General features: G+C 51.7%; 2 protein-coding genes across 2 annotated transcripts; both read right to left on the minus strand.

The window, feature by feature from the left end:
• On the minus strand, positions 1-3,054 carry LOC122372596 (baculoviral IAP repeat-containing protein 5-like). Its single transcript, XM_043349990.1, has 5 exons — positions 3,017-3,054; positions 2,219-2,332; positions 1,360-1,469; positions 554-668; positions 1-112 (listed from the first exon to the last, which is right to left on the minus strand). Exons 2-5 carry the CDS (start codon positions 2,318-2,320, stop codon positions 2-4), a joined length of 438 nt encoding a protein of 145 aa, XP_043205925.1. The 5' UTR covers positions 2,321-2,332; positions 3,017-3,054; the 3' UTR covers position 1.
• Positions 3,055-3,682: 628 nt separating this feature from the next.
• LOC122372597 (annexin A5-like) lies at positions 3,683-19,521 on the minus strand. The gene is made up of 9 exons (XM_043349991.1): positions 19,231-19,521; positions 13,426-13,487; positions 11,549-11,663; positions 10,932-11,136; positions 6,521-6,673; positions 5,857-5,965; positions 5,286-5,350; positions 4,695-4,876; positions 3,683-4,096 (listed from the first exon to the last, which is right to left on the minus strand). Exons 1-9 carry the CDS (start codon positions 19,234-19,236, stop codon positions 4,040-4,042), a joined length of 954 nt encoding a protein of 317 aa, XP_043205926.1. The 5' UTR covers positions 19,237-19,521; the 3' UTR covers positions 3,683-4,039.
• Positions 19,522-21,468: the final 1,947 nt, after the last annotated feature.

Here is a 21,468-nt window from a genome sequence, read left to right on the forward strand (position 1 = left end):
ATTACCGAGCCCTTCTCTTGCGTGTCGGCTTCTTAGCGAGGGCTTCCAGCTGCTTCCGCACTTCGGCTGCGTCCGTTTTAAATTCCTCGATCATATCCGAGCTCAACGCCCTCTGGAATAACGGACAGAGGGAGTGAGTGGGGTGAGAGAGAGAGAGAGAGAGAGAGAGAGAGAGAGAGAGAGAGAGAGAGAGAGAGAGAGAGAGAGAGAGAGAGAGAGAGGGAGAGGGAGAGGGAGAGGGAGAGGGAGAGGGAGAGGGAGAGGGAGAGGGAGAGGGAGAGGGAGAGGGAGAGAGACGGTCCAATCTCAGAGACGAAGAGCTCAGTCAGTCTCCCGTCTCGGAACCCAAAACGCCTCTGAAACACTAGACAAAAAGGTTAGTATCAAAACTGACAAGCCGGGAGCAACATGGTCAATGGGGGAGGACAGGGAGGCGATGCGATTGCCTCCCTTCCCAGCTGTCAGCTACCACCCTCTGCCTCCCGTCCTGTCAGCTACCACTCTCTCTGCCTCCGTTCCCGACCCCCTCTCTGTCTCCACACCCGTCACCTACCACTCTTTCCGTCTGTTGAAAGTTGATCAATTTCAGCATGTCCTCCACAGTGAGCTGCGATGCCGGCTTGCCGAGCTTGGCCAGAGGACACTTGGCGGTGTGGTAGCGCGCCTCCCTGATCAACACACGGGGAGATATGTGAGACTGAGCACTGTCACAGAATCCAGCTGACGAAGATGCCTCATTACAGTCATCAAGGGTTACATCCACAAAACAGACAGATTGGGTTGTATGGTTTTGGTCTAAACATTTTACATTTATCTATGGGTATTGGTTGTTTTGTTAAGTTAGGCTCTTTCAGTGTAATGAGGCCATTTCAGAGCCAGAAGGATGATAGGAAGTAGGGGGAGACATTGGTCTGGGCGGGCACCCTAGTGAGTCACCGGGGCTAAGCCTGTCCAAAAGGACAGGCCATCCAGCCCCATAACACTCATTGCATCTGGCTACGGGCTTGCTCTTATGGAAGCCGCTGCCGCACGGGATAAAGTTGCCCGCCCAGCCCCGAACAGGGGGCTGACGTGTGAAGGAGAAATATTCGAATCGACTATCCCGATTCCCGATGATGGAAACGACGGAACCGAGAAACCCATGAACCTGTGGGTAAGTCCAGAGAAGTGACAGATTTACTGGAATTCACATCCACGCAGCTTACGATCTCCAGTATCGACTCTCCCAGTTTAAATTGATTGGGACCTATTTGTGTGTTTGTTTGTTTGTTTGTTTGTTTGTTTGAGTGCAGAGGCACATTGGCATCACGGTGATTGTGCCCCCGCGGGTCGGCCTGCCGGCGACCCCCGCGGACTCACATGGGGTTATCCTCTGCCTCCCAGCCCTCCATCTCCTTATGGCAGACGAAGCAGCGCGTCAGATCGGGCTCCTCATCGCCACCGCAGCGGAAAAACCCGCTCTCCGCCATCTGTCGGACAAAACACGAACTTCAGCTTCACCACAATGGACGCAGGGCGGCCACAATGGAGGATGTATTTAGAAGCCAAGAGCTGCAGCGGGATGTCAAATAAAACAACTAATGATGATGTGAGAATTAGAAAGAATCAACATTGGATTCTACACAGAATATAATCAACCACATATAGTTCTTCTGAATGCTTGAGACGAGGTGTTAGTATCACTGATGTTAGTTGTCGGACTTTCGTCCCGTCTTGAGGTGACGTCCTTCTAAGGGCCAGAGAACACCTGACGACGGCCGGAGAAGTAACTGGCCGAAACGTTGTGAAACTTACATCTCAACTCAAGACGGGGACGAAAGTCCGACAACTAACATCAGTGATAATCAACCACATAATCCATATCCTATTACACAGGATTGGCACACTTGTGTGCAATCTGTTTCAGTCCCAACTCTCAACTAAATTAGCATGGGAAATGGAAGCCATGAGTGGGAAATGAAAAGCCCTTGAAATCTTAGCAAGATATTATGGACACAATTTAGCAAGAGATAATACACAAAGCAATGTTAACTTGACAGCCCTAGGCAGGCAAAATATTTATACATTTGACTTCCCAACTTCAGGAATTGTTCACAATGCCCCTTTAAAAACACTGTCATACTTTAACCCTCCCCAAAACATAATGATCTGATTTAGCCCCTTTCGACACTACGAGTCACCTTGCTGAAGCCACTTAACATTTCCCAGCACGTCTCACCTTCCTGGCTGTGCACACACAGCCCGGCTCATTCTCCACCAGCCACTCCTTGAACGTGGCCAGACGGCCGTCCAGCCGGTTCATCGTCGGGTCGACCAGCATCGTGACAGCAGTCTGAAAAACAGAGGAAGATGGTGAGGCGGGCCTTCCTGGCGGTGGAAAATGGTCAATTGTTGGCTGCACTCAGTCATTGGGTGTGAATTTTGTGACTAATTTATATCACTTCCAACTAGGGTCAGAGGGCTGCAGGGCTGGGCTCCACGTGTTCTCCCATCATAACTGCTGACAAATGACTATGACGCATGCTTTCAGCATTAGTTCAAAATCTAGCCTAAATATGGACCCAGGTCTGTCACAAAATATCATATTAACATCAATATTTTATCTTTTAAGAGACAAACCAATGGTTCAATCAACATCACTACCTATTACTCTGATTAAAAAAAGGTTGATGAAATGGTGGTAAAAAGTGTGACGCCTGCAATTATGACTACACAAAAAGTAGGGCACTTATGTGACATTTTCAAGCAAGGCCATATCAATATACACATCTGCCATTAATTAATCTGTTTTCATAGAAATGAAAATTACCATCCACAACTCATCTACTATGCTTTGTGATTTTGATATTATTGTGCGTTTATGGCGCACTATAATGAATTTGCCGCCACATATGGTAGCACAATTTGAACAATTGCTTCCACATGAAAAGAAACCTTTCTTTAGGAATTCAAAAAGGAATAGATTTGGTTTTAGCAAATGACGCCTAAGCTTAGTAATTTTGTCGAAATCACTTACAGCAGTATGTTTGGTAACTCCCTCATCTTTTTTATTGGTCGTGCGTGCTTACAAGTAGCTAATAGAAATCGTTGGGTTGAAAAGACCTGCTTTAGCGGCCCTGGCGGCAAGGAAGAAAACTATTAGTTTCTGTACGCCGCCAGAGGGCCAAGTACGACTGGTTGTGGTTGGAAGGTGGTTGGAAGATGGCTGGAAGCCTGCAGCAAAAGCAATGGACACATTGACCAATGCCGTACAAGAGATAGACTGAACTGAAAATTGAATCTAAAATGACACTCATCTCAAGCTGTTTAATCCCAATCTTCTTATGGAAGATGACGAGCTATACAAGTGACCATTAGCCTTTGCTTTTTCTTTTGTTGGCTGGAGGTCCATATCATAGACAATATCATAGCCGTGTGATGGCCTGGGAGGCGCGGACCGAGGGTTGAGACATTGGGCTCCGAAGCCCGATTCGACCGCTGACTGGCGTGTTACGGTAGCTGAACCAGTCTCGATGGGTCGGGCTACCTAGACTGAAACTTTCATTCGAGATGGTCCTGCTCCTTTCCAATCTGTCCACATGTAGCGTGGCAAGGCGACCGGGACTCAGCGCACGGGCAGAAAAATGTGGACAAGGGTTTCATCCGGATGGGTATTTCTGAGGACAGATTTCAGAAGCTCAGAACATCCAGCCTCAGCGTGTATTCGGCAAGAAATCCTGCAAAGGCAAGAGCTCACAAGTTCCCGGCACGAGATATGTTCACAGTTGAACTTTTTCATAATAAGACCGTCATCTTCCCGTTGGAGATTCGGCAGCATTTATTACAAATAATTCATCACAAGCTAGACAGACAGCCTCCGAGATAGGCTCGATGACATCGGTACGGTTCATATATGACGAATAAGCACCTCCCAGAAAGTGATGGCTTCCCCGGACGTCCAAAGCCAACGCCGACTTCCAGCGCTGTGGCTGAAGCGAAGAACCGGCGCCGCGTGTGCTGACGTCATCAGGCCGTAGTGACGTCACGTCGTGGGCGGAGACTAGCCGCCCCGGACCAGAAGCAGAAGGGCGTCCTTGTACGGTCCCGAAGTCTCGCTCTGAAAGAGAAACAGAGAATGTTAGCGCAAAAGCGTTTACAAGCGTTTACTTACAGCCGAATAGTGCGTGTTTTGCTTCACGGTAGCGATAGTTTTGACATAGCTTTTTGTTTTTATTTCAGATTAGTTCCCTCATTCCTGCTTCAATGTCTCCCCCCCCCCCGCAGGCCCCCGGGGCCGGCTCATCATATATGACCGCTATCTTCCTGCATATTTCTAGACGTGTATCGCACATCAGCTGTATTGTACTGTTTATCGGCGTCTCCCCATTCAGGTCACTAATTCTCTTTTCCCGGGGTCTCTAAATCCATTTCACACTTCGCCCATCCTTCCTAATCCCCATTGGGTCTGTTCCAGTCATACTTCCTAACACCTCTAAACTCCCAAGATTGCTTCCCTGTTCCAGTGGCAGCTCTATCCCCTACAAAGCCACGGATGGCCCTGCTCCAACCTCCTCTATCTTGCTCTTGGAGAGGTTTAGAGGTTTAGGAAGTGCGACTGGAACAGACCCAATGTCATCTCATTTGGCCAATCTTTCACGCCCTTCTCCCCTCCACACCATAATGGACTCGTCCACCTAGCCTCCCCCACGTCTCACCTCAATGGAATGGTCCAGCGTCTTTCCGTACTTTTCCAAGTACTTCTCCTTGATGTCGCCCAGATCGAGCTCGCTACGGGAGAGGACCAGCCGGATCAGTGTCTTGTCGTCGGTGCCGGCTCCCTGCATACAGTTGTACAGGAGGTCGGCGTAGTAACCGATCTTGTCCTTGGCCACCTCCACTGGAAAGAGCAGAGGGGGGGGGGGGGGGGGGGTCAGTGGGCGAGGGGGAAGGAGGGTGTCTGTTGTCATTGCTGTTGTAACAGAGAAACTGTATGCTAGGAGGGCTGAGCTGTTTTTGTATGCCACTGTTTTGATGAAACGTCTCACCTTATGAAAACCTACATTATCTTTGAAGCAAGCAACAATCATTTTGAATTCATGCAGACTGTCACAAAAAGAAGCGGTAACCTCAACAGCTGCATACGCGCTCATCGTACCAAATCACATCCATCTGTGTTCGCAACAAGCAATAAAAACCGTTAAACCCACCCCCATTAGTCATTCTACGACATAGTCAATAACTACCCTTCCATTCACCAATCTCGGGACTGTTCTGCCTCGCAAAGGCAGTATTCATCAGAGACTCACGGATGATGAGGAGGGCGTCGCGGAAGTCGCCGCCCATTTCCGACTCGATAGCCTCTGCCAGGGATCTGGAAAATACGGCAGACAGGACGGCAGGTTACCAGATGAGATTAATTAGCGATCCTACGGAGACACAACAAAGTAATAGCAAATCATGAATTATGACGGCGTCATCAAAACGCTAGTCACTAAAAAGATTTTGCGTTGCCACAACTCACTACAAAGCTTAACCGCGAACACTTCGACGGGTCGAGCACAGTCTTTGTAGGAGATAAGGAAGAAACGACAATCAAACAGCCTTCCATTTCACGGCTTCGGACTACCTCGTGAGGTGATCACGCCAATGTAATTTACTAAACGACTATGAAATGACGCATAGCATCGCCACCCCAATCCACTCATGTGCCTTTTATCAAGTGCCCCTGCAACTGTTTTGAATTCCGTGACTTTCAGATTTCCTCGTACCTACTGTGCTGTGCTAACAGAGTTCAGCCAGCTGCTGTTCTGTTTCTTACACAACCATACCACTTCCCCTTAGTCTGTCCTGCCTCCCGAAACTTTCTGATCGTCTGACCTTTTGGAGATCTCCTCGTACTCCTGTGCGATGGCCATCAGCTGCGGCAGGCTCTCGTGTGAAAACAGCTGGCGGAACACGGCCTCGTTGGTGCCCCACTTGTTCTCGCCTGGGGGGGGGGGGGGGGGAGAGGGTCAACCAGGGAGTCATCGACAGAGTCACACTACATTTTCCCAACGCTCGTCATATATTTAATCGGAGTTGTAAAGTTCCTACCGCCAACAACCTACCTAGGTCTCTTTACGGAAGAGTCCTGAACTCCCAGCAATACCTCTGAGTTCTGATAGTAGCACCACTCTTAAAGGCGAATTTGCAACCACCTTTATCTTCTCCCACTCCACCTTAGCGGGTTGAGTTTGCAAATTACAGCATCCCCTACCGTCATTGCAGAGGTCCTACTAAGCCCTCAACATACCCATTCCCTTGCCTACCAACCAGCAGTTTGTAATGCATACGTCAAGGTCGCAACTCATAGTGTCCCCTCCCCGTAGTTTCAGCAGAATTTGCCTCTACCTCTACCTCTACCTCTAAACAGCGATGTAGATGCCTTGACTGGTGAACCCCAAAATATCTTCTCACATGCATGTTAAAATATCATCACATGCAAAATTATATCATCCCATCTCATCCAGCACGCCATCCATGAAGTTGTATTGGCCCTTACCGGCGTTGTAGAGATCCTGCGCCTGCTGCTGGGCCTTGGCGTTGTCGACGTCTCCAATCTCATCTCTACTGTCGTTGAGCAGAGCGACCAGCAGTTTCTCCAGGTCACCGTCCGACTCACCACGGATATCCTCCTCCAGCGAGCTGTGACACGCTGAAAGGGGCAGGGGGTGAGTGGTGGAGGTCACTTAGAGCGAGCTGTGACACGCTGAAAGGGGCAGGGGTGAATGGTGTATGTCCAGTTTAGGATTTTAGGAATGAAGGAATGGTTGAAAATCTCCATGGTACGGCTGGCTATCATCAGGGCTGTTCACGAGATCAGCGAGGAGACATACGGAAAAGCCATCGAGGTCTGTTTTAAAAAGAGTGGAGCTGTGCCTCGTACAAAACGGGGAGCACTTTGAGCACGTGCTCTGCATGAGCAAACAATGTCCGCGTGGATCGTGACACGTCTCACCTAAAATAAAACAATTTTTGCTACATTATGGTGTCTTGCACTTGACCATTTGTCGAAGGTCTCAAAAGTTATGGCGGATAAAAAAGTGTCAGATGTATAGGAGACACCCTGTTAGAGGCCACTTAGGGCGAGGGCAGGGGGTGAGTGGTGGGGGCCACTTAGGGCTGGATGTGACACGCTAAAAGGGGCAGGGTGTAGTGTCCACCGCCGTCTCCGGATTCCGATGTATTCTCACAAACTCGCGGTGCAAAACACTAAGGCACTGCCGTGCTGTGCGGCCGGGCGGAGCCTCTCGACTGCTGGCTCTGACTGGAGCCGAGCAGGGTGCGGCCGCCTCACACTCGTATTACCGGGGGCCCGATGCCGAGCCTCGGACACCCGATGCACTAGGTACTCGATACACTACACATTCCCCCCTCTCGCAAAAAAAAGGAACAGCATCACTGCGACACGTAGTAGTCCGGTCGTCTACAGACACGGTCGCTTCGCCTGGGACGCTGCACGCTCACATCGGCGGCGTCCGGCGACGGCTCGCAAGCTGTCTCGGTCGACGGGCGAGAAGCAGCGGCGAGCGAGGTCAGCGGGCCAGCGGCGTCGGCCTCGGAAGTCGTGGCGGTCGACGTGGTCTCGCCGGGCCCAGCGGGGGGAGATGCTGAGGGAGACGCCGGCGCGTATGGGAGACGGGCCAGATGGGCGGCGTTCCAGGTCCGGCCGTCAGCCAGACGGTACGTTGCGGGACCGACGCGCCCAGTGACTCGCACCGGAGACGTGAACCGACAGGACGTCTTCGAGCGGTGTCCCTGCCGTCTCACGCAGACGTAGTCGCCCTCAGTGATGCGCGGCGTCGTCACGCCACGGCGGCGGTCGTAGGACCTCTTGTTGGACTGCTGTCGGCGTCGAACTCGAGACGCCACACTGTCGGCTCCTGGTGTTGACGGCTGAATGACAGGCAGGTTCAGCCTCATCTGTCGTCCATGCAGGAGCTCTGACGGTGACTTCCCAGTTGTCGTGTGTGGGGTGGCTCGATACACCGCCAGGCTCTTGCGTACCTCGTCAATAAACGCTGCTGGTGGACAGTCTGTGATCCACGACTTGAACGTTTTGTTGAAGCGCTCTACGGCGGAGTTGCCTCTAGGCCAGTAGACGGACGATTTGGTGTGCTTCACCCCTCGGGCGGCCAGATACGCAGTGAACTCCCTGCTCGTGAACTGGGGCCCATTGTCCGTCACGATCTCGTCGGGATAGCCCTCTTTGGCCCACACAGTTGACAAGAACTTGATGACGTCTTCAGTCTCAGTCGATGACGTCAGGCAGACTTCCGCCCATTTGCTTCTGTAGTCAATCAGAGTGATGGCGTAACGGGCAGTCGCTGGTGCTCCGTTGATTGGACCAACGATATCCATTCCCAGTTTCGACCAGGCGCGGTCCGGCAGGTCGACTGGCTGCATGGGCGCAGGGCGTGCGCGCTGGGAGAGGACTGCGTCGCTGTGCTGGCAGCGCTCGCAACTTCGGCACAGCTCCTCCACCTCACGGTTGATGCCGGGCCACCACGCCAGATTCCGCAGCGCCTGTTTCATGCGGACGATTCCGTCGTGCGCGCTGTGCGCCAGCTCCAGGTATCTGCGGCGGAGCTGAACGGGCACAACAACTTGTTGGGCTCCTCTCAGGATGACGTCGTCGTTGCGCACCCACAACTCGTGTCTCATCTTGAAGTACGGCTGGACTTCAACCGGGCAGGCCTTGGCGCTGCTCGGCCAGCCGCGCTTGATCTGATGACGCAGCTGCTGCAGCTCAGGATCAGCAGCTGACGCGGTGCGGACGTCTTGCTCGGTCAGCACGCTCTCTTCATCTGTCAGAAGAGCGATCACCTCTTCTTCAGCGGAGCTGTCTTCATGCAGGTCCGCTTCTTCGGGGTGGCCACGGACCATTGTCAGTGAGCATATCTCGCCAGGGTCGGGCTGAGACGGTGGCGGTTCCGGGACTTCTGCGCTCCCAGTGACCGCCAGCGGATCGATTGCCCCACTCGCGGGGTGCAGGTTTACGTCCAACTGCTTCAGCAGGTCCAGTCCCATGACGGCTTCTTCACCGTCGGAATCTATGATGAAGAACTCTGTGTTGGCTCGCCGTCCACGGTAGGTCACCAGCGCTGGCAGCGTGCCAAGCACTTGAAGCTGGTGTCGACCAAAACCGAACAGACGAGCAGACGTTCTATTGAGATGACTGCCTTTGAAGAGACGTCTGGCGATGCCGAGTCCTAAAGCGGACACCGTGGCACCCGTGTCAACTTGCAGATTCACGGTCTGCGTGATACCTGGTACCTCCATCTGTACTTCGCACATCATCTTATCAGTATTTGGTACGGCGCAGCAGAGAACAGTCAGCTCGTGACACCTTCTGTCGTCGTTCCGTTCACCAGACCAGCAGACCACGGCAAAGTGACCCGTCCGCCCACACTGCCTGCACCTGGCCCCGGTAGCGGGACACCGACCGCGCTCATTGTGCTGGCGCCGACCGCAGCTGGGGCACGTGTCCGGTTGCAGCTGGGCAGGTCCGGGGCGACGGTCGGCTTGCAACTGGGCAGGGGCGGGGCGGCGGTCGTCTTGCCGCCGGGCGGGTCGCCAGGGCCGGCGCCCGCGGCGCTGACGAGCGTCAGATATCTGATGCAGTGACCGCGCTCCGTCGGCGGCGGGCCGCGCCGGCCCGGCCATGGCGGTCGCCTCGCGTCGGGATCGCTCGAATGCCTCGGCGATCTCCAGAACGCGGTCCAGGGTCAGGCCCTTATCCTGCAGAAAACGCTCGCGGAGAATCGGATGCACTGTTGCTTCCACGACTTGGTCACGTATCATTGCGTCTGTCATTTGTCCAAACGAGCAGTTTACTGCCAGGCGGCGCAGCGCCGCCACGTAGTCGGCCGTCGGCTCGTGCGACTCTTGCCGTCGCTGCCGGAAGAAGAACCGCTCCGCGATCACGTTGACCTGAGGTTCATAAAACTCGGCGAGCTGCCGCTCAGCCGCATGGAACTCGTCTTCGTCTTCTCTCCTCGGCTGGACCGGTAGGGTACGGTACACCCGTTGCGCCTCGGCGCCGACACAGTGCAGAAGGAGAGCCGTCTTCCTCTCCGTGCTGTAGGCCTCACCTCCCAGGGCAGTCAGGTAGTTGTGGAAACTGAAAATCCAGTCACTCCAGGGCAGTGCTGGTTTTCCTGGTCTCGCCAGGAACGGAGTTGGCGGCGACACCCCCTCGACGTTCATCGTCGGTAGTATTCAGGATCTCGTCCTCGTCGCCAGATGTAGTGTCCACCGCCGTCTCCGGATTCCGATGTATTCTCACAAACTCGCGGTGCAAAACACTAAGGCACTGCCGTGCTGTGCGGCCGGGCGGAGCCTCTCGACTGCTGGCTCTGACTGGAGCCGAGCAGGGTGCGGCCGCCTCACACTCGTATTACCGGGGGCCCGATGCCGAGCCTCGGACACCCGATGCACTAGGTACTCGATACACTACACAGGGGAAGGGGGGGGGGCGACTGGTTTAAAAAGAGATGCTAAGGCAACAACCTGAAAAACGTCTGATAGATACGAGAGGGCAATATTACTGGCTAGATGGTCAAAACCAGATTGTACTGTAACCTCCAAGGCAACGTAAGGCCAGTACCTATCCACTCATCGTTCTTTTCACTTTGAAAGCAACAATGCTACAATCTTTTTTTTTTTTGACACTGATCTTTATACGGCCTTGCTTAGGATAAATATTAAATACGCAGATCGTCGCGGATAAATATTAAATACGCAGACTACCATATAAATTTACAAGAAGCGTAAGTTTCTCATTTCCCCCTAAACACATACACAATCAAAAAAGGGAAACTTTTCAAATTCTAGCCGGACACTTACGACGTGGCTTTGGGTTTAATTTCGCACGTCAATTCCACAGCCCATTTCTGCTCGTTGACACTCACTATTGGCGTACGTCTCTTTCAGCAGCTGCAGCTCAGAGTTGTTACGCGACAGGATGATCTCGTTAATGATCTTCTCCTTGGTTCCCATGCCCTTCATGGCCTTGCTGAGTTCCAGCGCGAGGTACTCGAAGTAGGAGTGAGTGAGGCCGCACATCAGGTCCTCCAGCTCTCCGCCCAGCTCGCTGGCAAGATCCTCGCCCAGGTCCTGACGGGGGGGGGGGGGAGGGGGTCAGACGTGATGTCAAAGACGACGACAGACGGGTCGTATTGTATGTTGATAGTACCAGTGCTGTGTCACAGCTGTTTTCTCGTAAAACGTTCTGAGTGACAGCAAACGTAGCTATAGTAAATCAGCAACATTTTCTTTTTGTGCAATTGGCATCACAACGGCGTAAAGTGTTCAATGTTCGTTACACGCTAGCACCTTAGAGCGTCATAGAAACGCCATACGACCAAACCAGCACCGACAAATTTCCACTACGTTAAACAGCTTGTTTGCTTTCTGTACGAAAGCTGTTAGTGTTTGGACTACCCAGCCACATTAAAACAGTCACCCTTAAGTTCTCTGACATGCCTCTCTAAACTTCTACCCGGATACCACTCTGGCACACACTCACCCGCCCGAACTCGCGTTTGTATGTCTGTGCGATCTCCTCCCGCTGCTGGTAGGTACGACGGGTCAGAATCTCCACAATGGGAGCCTCCTCCGTGCCCATGCCCTTCATCGCCGCCCTGCAGGGGAAAAGTCAGGGGGTCAGAGGTCAAGAGATGGGGCTGCAGCAGGGTCAGAGGTCAGGGTCATATCCTTTATAGCGGCCGTAGGAGAAACTAGAGCGTCCGAACAGGGGTTAGGGAACGGAAAACTGCAACCCAGGACAGGGGTCCCATGAGTCAGGTGTCACGGGTCAGGGAAACGGTCAACCGGACACGAATTTCAAGCCATTACAGAGAATGCATGGACATGTGAAAAGAACATTGTAAGGAGCACCTAAGTCTGAGAGCAGCCGCTGGTTTCGCACCACCAACTTCTGCACGAGATGAGTCAAATAGCAAACATGTGACAATGATGACTCACTGCTGAATCGAGTCCATCTCGTCAAGGAGCATTGATGAGTCAGTGCGGATGTTCGAGCCACGCCGCCACAAGTGTTATGCGGCTAACACTTGGTTGCACCACAGTTGCTTACTTTATCGATGTTACATGCCAAGGGAGAATAGGTATAAGATTATATATTCCCAACCGGGGCTGGGAAAATGCGTTTTATTCACCGAGGTTTTTGTGCGGAGGACCGAGTGCCGGTAGGCACGAGGTCCGTAGCCAAAAACCGAGGTGAATAAAACTGCATTTTCACAGCCCAAGGTTGGGAAGAGATTTACCACATGCCGTACCGGCGCAACAGTTAATATCATATTCATTTGATATTTTAGACTTTAATCTTAATATTATGTTAATATTATATTAATGCTATGTTCATATTTATAGTCACCGTGATTATTTGTTTGTGTTTTTCATTATTAGGCTGCGTTGAGTATGAAAGATGAAATTCCTACTTCCCCCTTATTTAGGGTTTGAAAAAGCTGAGGATGAAGATGGTGAAACGCCAGAAGTTAGAATAAAGATATGGAGTCCAGCAGGAGTGAGGAAACCGTGAGGAAAACTAAAAATTGGGTGTAACGCTGAATCAAACGCGTCTTGGATCCCAGCTGGAACAATATCAAATGTTTCATTGTGGCACGTTAAGATGCTTCACGCATTTAAATTGTTCGTTTTTTGCGTGCATTATGTAGAAATAATGATTATTCCGACCATGTTCTGCAGCAATAAATACATTGGCATTGGAACGATTTAGTTGAATTACGTTGACAGCAAAAGTATGTAAACACGCAGTCACTTACTTTTGCTGTTGCTGTTAGTGAACACACAATCCGTAAATATCTTCTTTGAAATTGGTTCTTCCGCTCGGAATATTCAGTAAAACTTTGTCTGGGAAAATCAAAAAGCCCTAGGGCCGAATCGTTTCCCAAATACCTTCAACATTAGCCGAGGCGGGCCGAAGCCATTTCCCAAATGCACGTGCTAATGTTAAAGGGATATCTCGGCATGTGGTAAAACGCTGAAAATGAGAGAAGATGATGAGAAAACGAGAAAATGAGAGAGAGGGAGAGAGAGAGAGAGAGAGAGAGAGAGAGAGAGAGAGGAGAGGAGAGGAGAGGAGAGGAGAGGAGAGGAGAGGAGAGAGAAGAGAAGAGAGGAGAGAGCGAGAGAGAGCGAGAGAGAGAGAGAGAGAGAGAGAGAGAGAGAGAGAGAGAGAGAGAGAGAGAGAGAGAGAGAGAGAGAGAGAGAGAGAGAGAGAGAGAGAGAGAGAGGGTGATGAGAAGCAGAAAGGAAAGGCAATGGACATTTGCTTTTACAAAAACGTTATTAACCGTTCTGTTCTGTAACTAGGAATAAAGCAACTTTAGGTGAGCATGGGATGGGGGTGAGGGGACTTACTTGAGGGCGTGGGCGTCTTCCTCGGCGTTGAAGTCCTCATACGGAACGACGGTCGGTGAGTACTGAAACAAATAACACACGGGTCAGTCCTGGAGGTATACTGACAGGACAGAACACATGGTTACAGACTGACTGCTTGTCATATCAGCTGTCATCAACTGTGAGTCGAGTTTCTGCCGTTTAGCGAGCTGTGTTGCTGACGCGAATGACTTAATTTTTACCAAGCATGCACACAACAAACGAAGCAAAAGGAAGGTACAACGGAGTACCACAACACAGCATTGCAGCGGACCCAGCTTTGATGACGTCATGCACGACGGCATCACTACCACCAGGCCCCCAGGCGTTGACTGGCCGTGTCTGCCCGTCCCAGGACCGCCCGCGCCCACTCATGGCTCTGGGCGGGTGCCAACTTTCAGAAACCAGACTTCAAGGGAAGGCGACGCATGGCATCACAACTGACGGTGAAGTCTAGCGTAGCTGAGTCTGGCGATGGGCCACCAAGGACTTGACAACCTCCCTATCTGTCCCTCAGGTAGCCTCCTACAGCCCAGCTGAGCTTGTCCACAGCTTTGCTAGAATATTTCACAGCTAAACTGATCGAAAACTTAACTTGCCGTCCACCTCCTACAGAGAAGAAAGTACCCATTCTATCGGGATTCGAGCGCGGCAGCAACAGAGACATTTATGATTCTCAGGCTTGAAACGATAACATCTGCGGCTTGCCACATCGCCACTCACATGCCCTAGCATGGCGAGAATGGGATAGCAGATAAACGGTTGGCAGTGTTCTGAAAAAAACGGCCGAACGATCAGTGCCTTTACCGTGTAGCGGAACAGCTCCAATGCTGCTGGGTTGAGACGCCGCCGCGGTCGGTGGATGATGTTAGAGGGATCATGTTTATAAACAGAGATAGAGAAACAAGCAACCGGTGCCGACACGAGCCATGGCAGCGCTCGACTCACAACGCATGGCTGTGACTCACAACGCATGGCTCAGTGACTCACAACTCGACTCCTTGACTCTCAGTCGGACTCAGCCAGAGTCACAGGCACGATCTGAGTCTCCGTTGACTCATTCACTGTTAGATTCTAGTCAGACGGACTATTGTTCGCATCCCACCCTCGCCTGACTCAACTCGACTCATATGGTCAGAGTGGGCGTGGTATAAAAGATGACCTCGCATGGAAGACTGAGGTCGGGCTGGAGTGGCCGGAACGTGCGTGGGTTCAATGGGCAGGGGCGGGGACGCACACGAAATCAGCCCTCCGGTCCCACGCCATCTCGTCCCATGCGTTCCGAAATCTAGCTGTAGTTGGACGGCGAGGTTAGGAATTTAAGTGCCGGTATAATTTTCTAGACTCCTGTTTGACTGATATTTTTGGCCTGACCAATAGTCAACATTGTCGCAGTGCGGCGTCCATCCAGACAACCGCCTGTGGCCATCAACCAATCACTGTCAATCTAAGTGAGCCTGCCGACCAAGGAGCTCAGCAAAAAGCTGTCTGACGAAGCACACGGAAACAACATTCACATGACGGTGAAAATTGGCTCGGATGTCCCCGTTTTTCTTTGGATTTGTGAGGGACATCGCTCTCGAGATGATCGTGAGGTGGGGTAGGGTTTTCAGCGTCAATCTCACTCAGATGGCCGTTAGTTTTGAATCTCCCCCTCGGTTTTGAGCTCTCTCTCTCTCTCTCTCTCTCTCTCTCTCTCTCTCTCTCTCTCTCTCTCTCTCTCTCTCTCTCTCTCTCTCTCTCTCTCTCTCTCTCTCTCTCTCTCTCTTTCTCTTTCTCTTTCTCTCTCTCTCTCTCTCTCTCTCTCTCTCTCTCTCTCTCTCTCTCTCTCTCTCTCTCTCTCTCTCTCTCTCTCCCCTCATTCACTTCATTCATCCACCCACCAGTCCGTCCCTCCGTCCTCCCTCCCAGCAGAGACCACAGCCCGTGAACAGTTCAGCCACTGTAGCCTGTTAGCTGCTGTAGCCTGTTAGCTGCTGTAGCCTGTTAGCCACTGTAGCCTGTTAGCTGCTGTAGCCTGTTATCTGCTGTGGCCTGTTAGCTGTGTAGCCTGTTAGCTGCTGTGTAGCCTGTTAGCTGCTGTGGCCTGTTAGCTGCTGTAGCCTGTTAGCTGTGTAGCCTGTTAGCTGCTGTAGCCTGTTAGCTGCTGTGGCCTGTTAGCTGTGTAGCCTGTTAGCTGCTGTGTAGCCTGTTAGCTGCTGTGTAGCCTGTTAGCTGCTGTGGCCTGTTAGCTGCTGTGTAGCCTGTTAGCTGCTGTGGCCTGTTAGCTGCTGTAGCCTGTTAGCTGCTGTGGCCTGTTAGCTGTGTAGCCTGTTAGCTGCTGTAGCCTGTTAGCTGCTGTGGCCTGTTAGCTGTGTAGCCTGCTAGCTGCTGTGTAGCCTGCTAGCTGCTGTGGCCTGTTAGCTGATGTAGCCTGTTAGCTGCTGTGGCCTGTTAGCGCCAGGGGCCGGCGACGGTAGAGTCCCAGAGAGGCCCGCTGGGAGAGTCGGGAGAGTTGGGAGAGGTGCCAAGGTGAAGGTCGGACACATGGAACGTGTTGTCCGCGGCGAGAGAGCGGGCCTTGAGTCGAACCTCGCCACGCCACAGGCCGGTGACTGGTTGTGGTGAATCGGCAACTGGAAGTACGATTATGGCGACTGAACACGTGTGGGAACGCCACTGGGACAGGTTTTTGGCATTGGCAGTCGGTGCCCGATTGTCTAAGGCGGTGTCACGATACATTCGACGTCGTTTTCAGTCTTATAAACAATGCAGCGGCTGTATCTCTCTCAACGGCAGCGCCACAATTCAAAGTGGACTTGCAAGAAATGGCAGAAAGTAATCATGCTTGACAATCATGTTACCTACTAACCACTCTTCAGTTCAGATATCCCCTCCAATCCCATTTCATTCCGCGAACCGGTAAAATCCGGTTCGTGGGCTGACGTCATCAATCTGGCACTCGGTGACGTCACCGCAGCTGTTGTGTGACCTCATGGCCCGCCGTACGGCTGCCGCCTCCGCACTCTTCCCTTCCCGCTCTGCCTGCTGCGATCAGCGAGTGGCAAAACACTTCCAAGGCCCAACTCCTATGCAGGATGTCGAAATAAATTTGATGTCGGCGCATCATTCCTCGCTCCCTATACGTCTGCTCGTCTGTCTATCCGTCTGTCTAGCTGTCTGTCCCTCTGTTTCCTTCCCTGGGTCTCTTCCCTCTATTTCTCCTTTCCCTTACACCCCCTCCCACAATGTACAGTCTGTCTTAAAAGTACCGCGCAAAGTAACGGTGGATTCCTCAAGCCTGAAGGAGGAAAGGCCTGCTATATGATTTGAGTCACCGAAGCAATTGACATCCTCGTCCGTTCCCCTGGTCAATTGGTTCAGTGACTCAAGTTATAGCAGGCCTTTCCTCGGTCAAGCTTGATGGATCCACCGTCACTTTGCACGGTACTTTTAAGACCGACTGTACGGACCCGGTCTAAGTTCAGGTGACGAGGTCACCGACCTTCGCTTCCCCATGGGCGGCCCACGGAATCTGACGTGGGCGGGGGCGGGGGCGGCGGCGGCGGCGGCGCACTAGAGTCTGCGCGGGGGCGGCGGACGGACAGACATAACCGCTGGCCAGTGAGCGGTCGGTCACAAGACGCACGCGCTTGCTGGTTAGTAAGGCGAATAGGTTCATTCATGCCATGGGGGTTTGTGGGCGAGACTCAAAATGACCAGCATATCGCGTGAATCGGCTCAATTCGGAAGGGGGGGGGGGGGTTGAGCCATTCAGTGATACGAAGGTAGGTAGGTAATAGAAATAGCTAGCGTGCGATCAAGCAGGAAGTGAATTAAACAGTCAGGGCATGAACGGAGATGCTTCGGGAAAATTGATCTGTAAACAAGCGACAAACATAACTTAGGACATAAACTATCCGATAACTCGAATACTACGCAAGTAATTACATAAATTGCAGCGAGCAGCACTGCCACAACCCATTAAAATGGTACACCACCGGATACCACTGAGCATAATTTATGACCCATACCAAGCCTGAATCCTGCAGGTTTTTACCACACAGAGTCGGGTTGTTGGATTGACGGTATCGTCCACACAGCGCGCTCCAAAGAGCCTGATACGGTGACGATACGAAACGGGTATGGAGCTACCGGGTGTAACCGGTTTCTATAGACGACGCCATCATAGAGCGAGGTGTTGCTGGGCTGGAAACAGCATTAGAAACGGACGGATGTCTGCAAAATAAAAACCTCGGATACTTCCCGCATATCCTCAGATGATAACAATGTGTTGATTGTTATGCCTTACAACGGAAGACGATCTAGCTTCCGACTGATTATCATGCGGCTGCAAAACGCAGATTTGCGGACCAACACCACAAATCGCTTATTACCCTAGCCGCGTCACGCCTCCCCGGCAATAAGCACGATAACTCGGCACAGATTCAACACGCCACTATCTGGCACCTGCCACAACCCAGCGCCATGGTTGATGACACAGCCCCTCTCCTCCCCCAGCCGACAGTACACCCCTCCCACCCTCATCGACACAACCCTCCCCACCGGCGCGGGGGTCTGGGTGAGCCAACCGCCCACGTAAAAACGACAGCGGTAGCAGCGGCGGCGGCGACGGTGTAGCCACCACGTCCGGTCGCCTGTTTTGGCTGATCGTGATTCCAGTCACGGAGTCCGTGGACGTCAGCCATAGGCCGTCCGTGAGCGCGGTCACGGAATCTGTTACTAGACATCAGGTCCACTGGTATCACGCGATCGGTTAGTAGTCCCATGCTGATGCTAATTCGTGATGCCACAGAACGCGCGATTTAGGCCATGTTGAGCGAAATACGAACGAAAGCTCGGATAGCGAGACAATGATATGAGTCCCACAAACGGAGCTGCCAAGAACACGTGGACATTGGACATTATTATTGGTAGGGGTTCACCAGTCACCACCATTATTGGAATGAGTGGAGCAGGCGGAGCCACCGTAAACTCTAGCAACTAGGCGCGTACTACGCCCGGAGCTGGAACCCAGACCGGAAGGGCTGGACCGAGCAGCGATATCTGTGGTACCCCTCCCGCTCTCTCCCAGCCCTCCCAGCAAAAACCGCTGCAGTCTGCAGGGCGACATTCCAGACTGATGGAGGGAAGGGGAGGGGAGGGGAGGGGAGGGGGGTCACAATCCAATGACAGGGTAGGAGACAGGACAGGACAATCGCCACAGGGCGACAGGATGATTCGTCGCGGCGGTGAACGGGCTGAGACGAGTCTGGATTATCAAATCGATGAAGTGGTGCATAATACATGAAGCACGCCAACGTGGCATCATGACAGGGTGCCAGCGTGGCTTGCGGAAGAACGACGCTCGAAATTGTTCGGACCAATATTCACACCCCAAACCGGCTTCCGGCGATAGCTCTGGAAAAGCTAATCAAAGCAGTAGAAAGCGAGCTTTTGAACCCAATTCGCAGTCTGAGAGCGTGGCTCGCTGCCTGTCCCGAATTCACAGCTTCGTGCCTGGCCGGTGTCACTTCAAGTTTCGAAGAAATAGAGCAACAGCCAGCCCTCACAGCTCACGGCTTCTCGAGCCACCAGGGTTAATAACCCCTCGGATACACGGTTTGCATCGCACCTTGCCATCCTCGCTCCCCGCCCCTCCCGGATCCGGCCTCAGGCATACCTGGCGACTCTCACAGCTCTGCAGCTGCGCTCCCTCCTCTCTCTTTTACACACACGTTACCAACCCCCACCCCCACACCTCCTCTCACCCTCCACAGTTCCCAAACTCTCCGAGTTTCTACTCACCGCCATGATTTGTGCGCTGTGGGCTCCGTGCTACCACCACCGCCGAGCTGGACTGGGACGGGGCTGGGCGGACGACGCCGGCCGGGCCGAGCCTGCTGGGACTTGGAACAGTGGACTCAGTAAATATACCACAGCGATAGATGGCAAGTAGAAGTGCAAAGTACTCACAGGCGGCAGCGTGGCCTCGATTGTCCTGACCTCTACCTGCATATCTCACAGCTTTCAGCGACATCTGGCCGGCGGATTGAAGGTCTTGTGGAATGGAAGCATTGATGTGCGAGGAAGAGCCCGGATAGCTGAAAGGAGCTTAGATAAGACATACGATCTATCAGCTAAATGAACAGTACGGCAACGTTCCTGAGTATTGAGGAATACTTTGGCGATCACATAAAATGCATAACTGGTGCCGACATAGCACAGCGGGCTCAGATAATTTGGTATATCTGACAGCTGTTACGGTCGCTATTCATTATTTGCACCACATTGGATCGAACAAATGAACATATTTGCATGATTGATAATTTGAGGCACTGACGACGTGCTGTTCTTTTGACCAACTTTTCAGGACCTCAAAACGACATGGAATATGGAAATGGAAAAGGCCAAATCTAAGCAGAAGAGCCTTCACTAATACACACCCACATCAAACAAACGCAGCTATGTATTTATAACCAAGAACCACAGAGCCCTTATCACAGCAGTGGCGATTGCCGCGGGACCGGCCCCTAACCACCGTACTCTCTGCACCCAGTGGGGCACCCAGCACTGCACCCAGTGGGGGGTGCGTCGCTGGGTGCAGCTGGACCCTAGATGGACCACACGCGCCACATTTCACAGTACCGACATGGTCGTTAAATGTTACACTCTCCTGGCACAAGAGAAGCTCGCTGAACACACAGATAGGATAGTAAAAGACATGCTTGGCTGAACATGTGATCCGTTCTTTGCCGTTCGACATAGGTGTAAACTTCCCGTGTGTGGCTCCCCGAATACAGTAATTAACGCGATATCGGGTGTCAGTCTCATCAGCAGAAAGCCGACTTCATATCACGAAACAAATCTGGTTTCACCACTACTAGCAGAAAGAAGAACAGCCTCGATCAGAAAGATTAACACTCGAACAGACAACCCAGCCAGTGACGTCACAGATTTATGACGTCATCAATGACCGGTAGCTGCCCCTGTGCATAACCCAACACACTGAACTTACGCTATGATTGATACCACTTCTAGAAAATGGAGCCGTACATCACCTTCTGAATTCTGACCCAGGTCACAAGCACGGCATAAAGTCTTCTCTGGGTTACTTTGGTATCATAAAATATGGCTACCATAGTATGGCATTCTATGTGCGAGCGAAAAGCTAAAAACAAAACAATTTAAACCATCGATACGCTACAAAAGATGCAAACTCTGAAATCCTGATACCGCAAAATATCTACACGTATATTTAAGATAATGAGGAACACTAAATGATGACGAAAATGGGAGCTTCCGAGAACACTAAGCTGATTTTTTTAAAAGCTGATTCGGCATGGAAAGGGTAAATAAAACAGATGAAATTACCAAGCGGAATACTAAATTGGTCCAAAGGCGGGGGTGGCGATACAAAAGGCACAGCCTAGGCGCACAGACCTACTTGGAACATGGATGGACGATAGGCGTTATCACAAGTGTATTCGCGGCCATTGGGGCGACGTAAGAAAAGAAGAAAACAACTGGCCCCAAGAACTTTAAATTATCAGTTAGCATGCATCTTTTCCTTGATCTGTAGAGAATTTACCATTAATTGCTAGAGAAAATTGCATTTAAAATCTTCCATCTATGCTTTTTTCATCGTTTGCACAATATGTTCTTTTATTAAGCTAGAAATACTAATTAGAAATAGTTCCCGCATCATCAAGAACGATAGGGAAGGCTTGAAGTGAATACAATAATCTAAACGGTGTTGTAATCTATGTGAAGACACTTCTAAAATTGCCTGTAGAAATATTGAAGGCAAAAGTTCAACTTTTTCACAAGACGGATGTCTATAAACCTATTCAATGTGTGACAACTCAGCCGGTATTTCGTCGCCTACAGCCCAGCTTTCCCTAGTGACCGATAGAGGCGCTGCTATCGATGTCCGCCCGTGCCGCCTAACGAGTAGGTATAAAATAGGATCAGATAGGACGGATGAGATGATTCAAAGCAGGTAGGTATGATAAAACCATGCGATGTTGCCAGAGCGATAAAATA

The sequence above is a fragment of the Amphibalanus amphitrite genome, unplaced genomic scaffold (assembly GCF_019059575.1).
Source record: "Amphibalanus amphitrite isolate SeventyFive unplaced genomic scaffold, NRLGWU_Aamphi_draft 001377F_arrow, whole genome shotgun sequence".
NCBI classification, from domain to species: Eukaryota; Metazoa; Arthropoda; class Thecostraca; order Balanomorpha; family Balanidae; genus Amphibalanus; species Amphibalanus amphitrite.

Excerpts from the sequence above, each read along its gene's own strand:
- LOC122372597 (XM_043349991.1), bottom strand. Across the intron at positions 6,674-10,931 it reads GAAAGAGACGTACGCCAATA|CGTGTCACAGCTCGCTGGAG; the intron begins GTGAGTGTCAAC and ends TGCCCCTTTCAG. Across the intron at positions 5,966-6,520 it reads GCAGGATCTCTACAACGCCG|GCGAGAACAAGTGGGGCACC; the intron begins GTAAGGGCCAAT and ends CCCCCCCCCCAG.
- LOC122372596 (XM_043349990.1), bottom strand. The coding sequence starts at position 2,320 with ATGCTGGTCGACCCGACGATGAACCGGCTGGACGGCCGTCTGGCCACG. Across the intron at positions 669-1,359 it reads GAGGCAGAGGATAACCCCAT|GGAGGCGCGCTACCACACCG; the intron begins GTGAGTCCGCGG and ends TGTGTTGATCAG. Across the intron at positions 113-553 it reads TTCAACAGACGGAAAGAGTG|AGGGCGTTGAGCTCGGATAT; the intron begins GTAGGTGACGGG and ends CCGTTATTCCAG.